Here is a 10,000-nt window from a genome sequence, read left to right as displayed (position 1 = left end):
TGCATATTTTCACAGCCTTTGGTGGGTTTTTTTGTGTGCTATGGGATTTTACAACACAGTCCTCATTTTGATACAGAATTATGTTGAAAGTCATTCCCTTTTGATTTCCTGTAATTCAATAGCAGATGGTAAAAATATTTCTGGAGGCACAGAGCAGCAGAAACATTAGAAGCATAGCTGCAGCAGGAAGTGGAGTCTTGAGTGAGTGGCCTGAGGCAGATGTAACAGTTTACCAGAGCTTCAGTCTAAGATGTAACGTAGAGGGCTACCATGTTGTTGTTTTCTCCAAAGGGTGAACTGGAGTGAGGCTGCTGGAACAGACACGAGGTGTTAGACATTAGTCTGGCTTGAACTCATGAGGTTTCGGTTAACTAGCAGCTAAGCTAAGGTTATAAAGCAGGTCAGTAGTAGAAGCTCTGTCCTTTTTTAAGTTTTAGTGTAACTTCATTTTCTGTACATGGTTTAAGCTGCCTAAAATGGGCTAACCCTTAAGGATTCCTCTTGTTTCAAAGGTCGTATGTTTGGGTCATGTCTCCAAACAGAACCACTGACCTCCTCTGACTAAAAGCTGAGATCAGCCTGGAGAGGAATGTAGGTTGTCAACAGAGCTATTTTGGCAATGTACAGCCTCTAATGATTGTGATCACAGAGCAGAGCTCGGAGCAGTTGCTTTGCTTTCCTTTTTTCCTACCAGCAAGTTTGATCATGCAGCTCTCACCGATGCTGCAGGGATTAGAGAGTTAAACGAATGGCACGTCGGCTGCGCTTGCATTTTGCGTCAAGGAGAAGCAACACGGACCCTCTGTCAGAAAGCCTTAGCAGCCATGGTGAGCAGAGTGGAGTCAGTGTGTCAGCTCGTAGCCCCGCAGAGAGTCTGGCGCACAGTTCTGTACACTTGAAGGTGACTCCGTTGTCACCGAACTATGCTAATTTACAGCGGTACTCTTCAGTATTCATACCCAGGGTTAACGCTGGAGGATTTAATAAAAAGAGCATTCTGCAGATCTCGCTGCAGCCCTGTGGAAAGCTCACTGGAGAGCTTAATGGCAATATAGAGGATGGAGACCCGGGGGCCAGTGAAGGAGGAGCAGGCAGTGGCTCTGACGGAAGCTCGTGCAGCAGCAGCATGGCCAGCGATGCCGGGTACTGTAGCAGCAACAGCATCTTTGAGCCAGAGGCTTCAGAAAAGCACAGGACCACCCAGGAGAGGAGTCTACTCAGCCGCAAGTCCAAAGTCCCGCTGAGACGGTGCTCCTCCTTGGTTATATTTCCAAAGAGCCCCTGCAGCACCCCACCTGCTTCCCCAGTCAGTCCAGTGGCTCTACCTGCTCTCCCACCAGCCAGGGGGTCTTATCAGTCATCTCTTCAGACATCTGCCAGTGAATTCTCACTAGATGATGAGGAAGTGAATTGCAGAGAGTCCACCACCACGGCAGCAAGTGACCGTCGTCTCCCAAAAGGAAGCTGTTCATCCGAGTTGAGGGACACCAAACACATGGTGCAATTTAATATTCCTATACAGGATGAACCAAAAGGAAAAATGGAGGACAGGTGCAAAATAAGGGAACTGTCATCAACTCTAGACAGATCGAATCGTCACTCTAGCAGCGTGCTGCTGCACTTTGCCCACCAGAGACCAATGGTGTCCGGGAAGGGAGCTACAACCACGGCTACAGTCAATGTGGAATATCCTGAGGCTCCTAACCCAGCCACACATCCCGAGGGTGAACAGAACCCTCACAAAAAACTCTATCGTAGTACTTCTGCTTGTTTGTTCTCCTCAACTAAACTGTCAGAAAAAGCCCACAAGGTCTGTTCATCAGGAAAAGGTCAGGAAAGGCCTGATGAAAACCATTGTCATCGTGCCATACAAAGGAGCTTTTCCCTGGAGGTGCCCTACGCTAACACAGGAATTTCATGTCACGTTTCAAATCCAAAACTCAGTAGTCCTCACTCTCCACATGTGCACATTCATTTGTCTCCTTGCTGCCCAGCTAAGTTGCAGAGCTCTGTTACTGATGTAAACACAAGCCACAAAGGAAATAACACACCAGAGAGTCCGGTTCAAAACACCAAGGTGAGTGTTCATTGGATCTAGTTTATACTCACTGAGCAACAAGAACAACCTGAAAAGCCTGAAACTTGTATTCAGAAGCAAACAGCTTTCAATTAAGCCTTTACATGACACATGAATGCCCTACAAAGGAACACTGTGGAGTCGCCTATAGAGTTGTTTAACTGGTTTAAGTAGATTTCATACTGTTTTTACTTTTATTCCTGCTTTCATGTACATTGTAAAATTAAAGTTGGACTGTCCTGAATATTTCAAATAACAAATACTTTGGCATGCTGGCTTTATGCTAAACCTTTGTCTTATAGTTGCTGAAGGAAAGTTTATAGTTTTTGACACTCGATATTTTTCAGTATGGAATATATATGCGGTGATGATTGTGCTCTCCTTTACTGCTCGCCATTCAAAACTCTGTTTACTCATGGTCAGCCATTAGGCTTACCACAAGCTAGAGTGGCATTCAGTAACTGAGAAGATCGCTACAGCCAAGTCATGCAATTAACAAGCCCAATGTGGACAAACATTCAGAGGTATTCGGTTACATTACAGTAAATCCATTTGCATGTTGGTTTCTAAGAAAAGGGTGAATGAGAAGGAGAAGTTGCCCGTCTTTCATCTTGAGTATGTTCGTTTGTTGGCGTATGTGGAGACATGCTCAACTTTAGAGTAGTTCTCCATTTTTACTATTCTGTTAGCGCTATGAGTAATCGACTTAAGTATTTACCCGGGCTAATTTTAGTGGTGGGAAAAGCAGTGCCCCTTGCTGATATAAATAAAGTGCCTCTGAAATATTCTCCCTGACTCCAGATAGTCTGGTGGTCTGTAGCACTGCCCAGTCCCGTGGATTCAAATTTAACAGCATGATACTAGAGCAGCGCACAGTCATGCCAGCCATCTGTGGACATGGTGTGTGGGTGTGTGTGTGATGGGGGTAATGTAATGCAGGCAGGATGGGAGCGGGAGCCTTTCCCAGTAAAAGGTTGGTGCGTTCCCTTTGCTGTGGGTCCCCCTGCCAGGCAGTGTTTGTGAAGTATCGGGTGTCAGCCTCTCCCCTTGCATTTAGCAGGTTGACAAGTAAGAAGGTCTCCTCTTTACCTAATTAGCCAGTCCTTTTACTTTTAAAGATCTAAATTTGTTTTTGTAAATCTAGATTTTATATTCTCACTTTAAAATGCCTGTGAAATACCAGTTTCAAGTATATTCATTTCACTTGAGCTTTGATGTTCATAGTCCTTCATGCGTATTTAGTCAAGTGTCACATCACACATCTCCCTCTTCAAAGTCTACATCAAATACTACTCACCTTTGTTTACATCCTGACTGTGTCTGCCCACAACGGAGAAACAACAATATGATTCACATTCAATAAGTATATCATAATTCAAATAACTAGGAAGCACATGTGAAAATAAGTCTTAAGAGTTCCTCTTATCCCAGAAATTGAAGTTTAAAAAAAAAATGGCTAAATGAACTTTGTACTCCTTTTCCTTTTACAGCAGCAGTAAAAATGATTACCTCATGCCTAAAAACAGTCCAACAACAATGTTTAATCTATCTACTATAAAAAACAAAAACAAAGGGGGAAATAAATGGCTATAACAATTGAAAATTTGACAAAATCTAAGTCTACCTATCCCTAGACCTATATGGGCTTATTGTAATATCCATACAAATACTGCAACAGAAACAAAGTTAAAGCTGATAAACTATATAAGATAAGATCATTCTTTATTGATCCCTAGAGGTGAATAGAAAAGATATAGTAGAATAAATAAAATGAGGTATATACAACTAACAGTACAATAGTAGAAGTAAGAAATTAACTAAACAAAAGCAATTAAAGACAAAGTTGTATATATAGTTGAATGTATCAGTTGTGATGCAGCTGGGTGTGGTGTTTTTATGAAAATTTCAGGTCTGCCGTTTTTATCTGCAATTCTCTCATAACCTCATCTTACGAGTTAATGAACAACCAGTAGTGCAGTAGTGACCACATTACACAAGGAAGTTGAAAAAGAAGAAGTCATACCAAACCTTTGTTAATCACGCCAGAGGAAATTACATTTTTATGAATGTGAATGAAATGAAAACAAAAATTAGAAATCTTCCTGCTGTATTTTGAACAACCCCAAGAACCAAGATGTAGTATAAATGGCCCAAATTTAACTTTAATTTAATTTTCTAGGTTATCAAGTTGAACATGACCTACATGTCATTATGGACCGTCCAGATTCAACTCTCTCAACTAGTTTTGTGCAGCTGCCACAGGCGTGTGTGTTTGTGTTGGTAGGTTGCATTGCCTGATTCAAGCCAAGGAAACTTAGATTTTCTTTCTAAGATTCCTTGGTTCAAGCTAGAACTCTTTTAGATTCCTTCAGAAGTGATAACATGTGCTTTAGAGAAGCAACTCACCCATTATGAAAAGAGCCCTGCAACACCAAGCTTAACTCTTAGGCTTTAACTGTCAAAACTGGAGAGAAATAGAAAGCAAAATATGACATTTTCCTTTCTTTAAGAGTTAAAATAAATATGTTTTGCTTTACACTTTTATCAGCAAAACAAATGAACAGAACAGGCCATCAGACTTGGTGTTACTGCCTCCTGCTGTGACAGCAAATGGTTTTAATGTGTGGAAAACAAGGGCTTCCTCATTTTACAGCTTCAGCTTTACTTTGTCATGACAATCAAACATAGTCTCTGCAGCTTTGGCAGTTTTTGTGTATTTGTGTGTATTTGCCAAAATATAACTTGTTCCAACTTATTTGATGGAATTGTTCTTTTTTCTCAGATGTGTACGTATACATTCCTGATCAGGATGGTTCATCATCAGACACTTTGTTTGCCTGTTCCAATAACATTAGCTGAGTAGCTCTTCAGAAGTTTAGGTTTCACAAGCTGCTGTCCACCTGTTAAAAGTAGTTTGTCGTTGCAGAACTAAGATGGATATCACTGAGCTTGCGCCACAGATGCCCAAACATGTGTCTGTAACTGTTTGCCACAACCTCGTACAGTACGTGGTCAGCACTGTTGAATGCCACATGCTAAACTGAGTTGCATTTAGTGTCACATGAACCTTCAGGGGATGCTCTGAAAGGACATTTATCTATGGCTGTCTTCTTTATCTTGGGCAGTCTTGTCATGTGTCCAATTTTTTCAATTCAATTCAATTTTATTTATAGTATCAAATCATAACAAGAGTTATCTCGAGACACTTTACAGATAGAGTAGGTCTAGACCACACTCTATAAAGCCCCAACAATTCCAATAGTTCCCCCAAGAGCAAGCATTAGCAGTGGCTATTGCGACAGTGGCGAGGAAAAACTCCCTTTTAGGAAGAAACCTCGGCAGACCCAGACTCTTGGTGGGCGGTGTCTGACGGTTGGGGTTATGACGGTACAGGATGTAGCGTGGCACAGCAGAGCATGGGTGGACGCGGTGGACGCAGCAGGACGTAGTCGGGCATTGCAGGGAATCGCAGAGCGTAGCAGGGTGTAGCAGGTCCATAGCCACAGCTGCACCCAAGACCCAGGTCTTGGTGTCGCCCTAATCCGAGGCGATGTTCTGGGTGAAGAAGAAACATAAGGACTCCGGGGAGTAAACTCCCCAGAGCTAGGTGAGTAACAAGCACTTCTGAGACATGATGTGCATAAAAGGAAACAAAAGAAAAGAGCGTGTCATAAGAAGGAACTTCCTCGGCAGTCTAGAATTATAACAGCATAACTAGGAGAGGCACTATATTATTGATTATACGATAGGTAAATCTGATGACTGTAAAGAGAAGCAGAGAAAAGCAGGGGTGCTGTGTCTGCAGCTATACACCCTGCCCCGCCGGTCTAGGCGTTCACTGCAACTCCTCACTCCCTAACTATAAGCTTTATCAAAGAGGAGAGTTTTCAGTTTAGTCTTAAATGTAGCGACGGTGTCTGCCCCCCGAACCCAGATTGGGAGCTGGTTCCACAGGAGAGGAGCCTGATAGCTGAAGGCTCTGCCTCCCATTCTACTTTTAGAGACTCTAGGAACCACAAGTAACTCTGCATTCTGGGAGCGTAGTGCTCTAGTGGGACAATAAGGTACTAAGAGGTCCTCAAGATATGAAGGAGCTTGACCATTTAGAGCTTTATAGGTCAGAAGAAGGATTTTAAATTCAATCCTGGATTTTACAGGAAGCCAATGGAGAGAAGCTAATACAGGAGAAATATGATCTCTTTTCTTAGTTCTTGTCAGAACACGCGCTGCAGCATTCTGGATGGGCTGGAGAGTCCTAACGGACTTATTTGAGCATCCTGATAATAAGGAATTACAGTAGTCCAGCCTGGAAGTAACGAATGCATGGACTAGTTTTTCTGCATCGTTTTGAGACAGGATGTTCCTAATTTTAGCAATGTTACGAAGGTGAAAAAAGGCTGTTCTAGAGGTGTGTTTTAGATGGACGTTAAAGGATAGATCCTGATCAAAAATAACTCCTAGATTTCTGACAGTAGTACTGGAGGCCAGGGCAATGCCATCCAGAGTAATTATATCTTCGGCTAGTGAGGTTCGTAGGGGTTTGGAGCCCAGGACAATAACTTCGGTTTTGTTTGAGTTTAACATCAGGAAATTGTAGGCCATCCATGATTTTATATCTTTAATGCAAGCTTGAAGTTTAGCTAGCTGGCTGGTTTCGTCTGGCTTGATTGACAGATATAATTGGGTGTCATCCGCATAACAGTGAAAGTTAATTGAGTGTTTCCTAATAATATTGCCTAGAGGAAGCATATATAAGGAGAATAGAATTGGTCCAAGCACTGAGCCTTGAGGAACGCCATGGTTAATTTTAGCGTAATTGGAGGGTTTATTGTTAACATTAACAAATTGCGATCGATCAGAGAAGTAGGACTTAAACCAGTTTAGTGCGATTCCTTTAATGCCAACTAAATGTTCCAATCTCTGTAAGAGGATGGTATGGTCAATAGTATCGAATACAGCACTAAGATCTAATAACACAAGTACGGAGACAAGTCCTTTGTCTGATGCAGTTAGAAGATCGTTAGTGATTTTCACCAGTGCCGTCTCTGTGCTATGATGCTTTCTAAATCCTGACTGAAAGTCCTCAAATAAGCTATTGCTATGTAGAAAATCACATAACTGGTTAGCGACTACTTTCTCAAGGATCTTGGAGAGAAAGGGAAGGTTAGATATAGGTCTATAGTTGGCTAAGACCTCAGGATCGAGGGTGGGTTTTTTCAGTAGAGGTTTTATCACAGCTACTTTAAATGACTGCGGTACATAACCTGTCAATGAAGACATATTTATCATATCTAGCAATGAAGTGTTAACCACGGGTAACGCTTCTTTAAGTAGCTTCGTTGGGATGGGGTCCAAGAGACAGGTAGATGGCTTAGCTGAAGAGACCTTTAGCATTAATTGTTGAGGGTTTATAGGATAAAAGCAATCTAAGTATATGTCAGGTCTAGTCGTTCTTTCTAGCAGTCTGTCAGTTAAAGGTGACCCATTAGAGGTTGGGGGAAAGAGGTGATGAATAGTATCTCTAATTGTTATAATTTTATCGTTAAAGAAACTCATGAAGTCATCACTACTCAGAGCTATAGGAATAGATGGCTCAATAGAGCTGTGGCTATCTGTCAGCCTGGCTACAGTGCTGAAAAGAAACCTTGGGTTGTTCTTATTTTCTTCTATTAGTGATGAATAGTAGTCTGATCTGGCCTTTCTTAGGGTCTTCCTATAGGTTTTCAGACTGTCTTGCCAGTCTAAACGAGATTCTTCCAGTTTGGTGGAACGCCATTTACTTTCAAGTTTGCGCGAGATTTGCTTTAATTTACGAGTTTGGGAGTTATACCAAGGTGCTAGTTTCCTTTGCTTCATCGTCTTCTTTTTAAGGGGAGCAACAGAGTCTAAAGTCGTCCGTAGGCAGGCCGTAGCATCGTCTACGAAATGATCAATTTGAGAGGGACTAAAGTTTACATAAAGATCCTCTGTTATATTACGGCACGTTAATGAGTTTAGTGCTGTTGGAATATCTTCCTTAAATTTAGCTATAGCACTGTCAGATAGGCTTCTAGCGTAGAAGCTTTTATCTAATTTCGTATAATCGGGTAGTAAGAATTCGAAAGTTATTAAGAAGTGGTCTGATAATAAAGGATTTTGCGGGAATACTATTACGTCTTCAATTTTGATGCCATATGCCAGCACAAGGTCGAGGGTGTGGTTAAAACAGTGCGTGGCCTCATGCACACTCTGACTGAAACCAATTGAATCTAGTAGTGAGTTGAAAGCAGTACTAAGGCTATTGCTGTCAACGTCCACATGGATATTAAAATCACCTACAATAAGTACTTTGTCTGATTTTAGGACTACACATGATAAAAACTCTGAGAATTCCGATAAAAATTCACAATATGGACCTGGTGCTCGGTAGACAACAACAAATATAATAGGCTGTACTGTTTTCCATGTTGGATGCTGAAGGTTAAGAACGAGATTTTCAAAAGAGTTATAATTTAGTTTAGGTTTAGGATTAATTAACAGGTTAGAGTCAAATATGGCTGCAACTCCCCCTCCTCGGCCTGAGCCTCTAGGAATTTGAGTATTAATATGAGTGGGAGGAGTGGCTTCATTTAGACTGACATAATCTTCATGGCCCAGCCAGGTTTCAGTTAGACAGAATATATCAATTTGATTATCGGATATCAATTCGTTTACTAGTATTGCTTTAGAAGACAGAGATCTGATATTTAGTAGACCGCATCTAATTTTCCTATCCTGTTCTATCATTGCAGTGGTAGTTGTAATTCCAATTAGGTTGTTAAGTATTGCCCCTTTTTTGGTTACCTGTGGCTGACGTGAACTGGATGCTAAATTGACTGTTTGCAGTCAACTCCTTATTACTTAGGGGATTCAACACACATGGTCTATTGTTGATTATAACTGGAATAGTACTAGTATTACATTTTACCCTGCAGAAAACATTTTCAGATTCATTCACTTGTAAAGTGCCATTAGGATCAATACCTAGGGGGCATGAATCTGTGATATTTTCAACAGAATGTCAATACTTAACTTTCAGTGTGGTCGTTATGTTGTCAGATAGCAGCCTGGCTCCATGTCGGTTTGGGTGGAGACCATCATGTTTCAGCAGGCTGGGCCTCTCCCAGAACAAGTTGAAGTTGTCGACATAGGGAATGCCCAGGGAAGCGCAGTGGGGTTTCAGCCAGGTGTGGAGCCCGAACAGTCTGGACCATCGTCCAAAGCATACACTTCCTCTTTGTTAAGCTTGGTCTCACTCATTGTTTATGCATTGCTGCTTATGAAATAAGCGAGTGAGTTTTAATTTGACAGAGGGATCAGTTGTCCAATACGTTTGTCATTGTTTGTATGGTTCAGTTTCTCGTCGTCTGAGCAGATCATTAAAAGCTATGAAGAGCAGTGTATTGATAAATATTTATACATTTATATATATATATATATATATATATATAAGTAGTGGGTGCCTGTTACATGGGCTCTGGGTTTAAGTGTAAGATCAAATATACTGTGGAGTGAAAGTGAAATTTAGATGAAGGTAGATCTGTGTGACACTAAGATGCACTCAATTTATTGATTTAAATGTGAAAAAATGCTATAAAATGAGATTACCCACGCAGACCTATTGTGGGACAGGACAATGTGGTTCAGAAATGTCCTTCAACTTTGTTTTAAAGGGGTGATAGAATGCAAAACCGATTTTACCTTGTCATAGTTGAATAACGACAGTTTGGTAGGTAAATAGGACATACATAGAACCTCAAAATCCCATTGACATCCCTTTCCTCTGCAAATCTCACAATTTGAAACTGCCTCTGCCTCTGTCTCTATCTTTGTCACGCCCCAACATTTACATAGGCTACACCACTGATCTGAGATCAGGTAGTCTTCTGAATAGGTCGTGCAGAT

The 10,000-nt window shown here is 41.4% G+C and overlaps 1 protein-coding gene across 4 annotated transcripts in view; it reads left to right on the top strand.

Annotated features, from left to right (window-relative positions):
• nedd4a (NEDD4 E3 ubiquitin protein ligase a) overlaps positions 1–10,000 on the top strand; it is a 39,247-nt gene that overhangs the window by 11,997 nt on the left and 17,250 nt on the right. The window contains exon 1 of one of the 4 annotated variants that reach the window (XM_031314137.2): positions 231–2,077. The exons of 2 other annotated variants lie outside the window; for them this stretch is intronic. In XM_031314137.2, the coding sequence (XP_031169997.1) occupies positions 749–2,077 (1,329 nt within the window). In that variant the 5' untranslated portion in view covers positions 231–748. Of the gene's footprint in view, positions 1–230; positions 2,078–10,000 lie in introns of those variants that run through there. One more of the 4 variants, XM_031314138.2, reaches the window with a different exon arrangement.

Source organism: Sander lucioperca, chromosome 3 (assembly GCF_008315115.2).
Source record: "Sander lucioperca isolate FBNREF2018 chromosome 3, SLUC_FBN_1.2, whole genome shotgun sequence".
NCBI classification, from domain to species: Eukaryota; Metazoa; Chordata; class Actinopteri; order Perciformes; family Percidae; genus Sander; species Sander lucioperca.
This window is presented reverse-complemented; position numbering and strand designations above follow the sequence as displayed.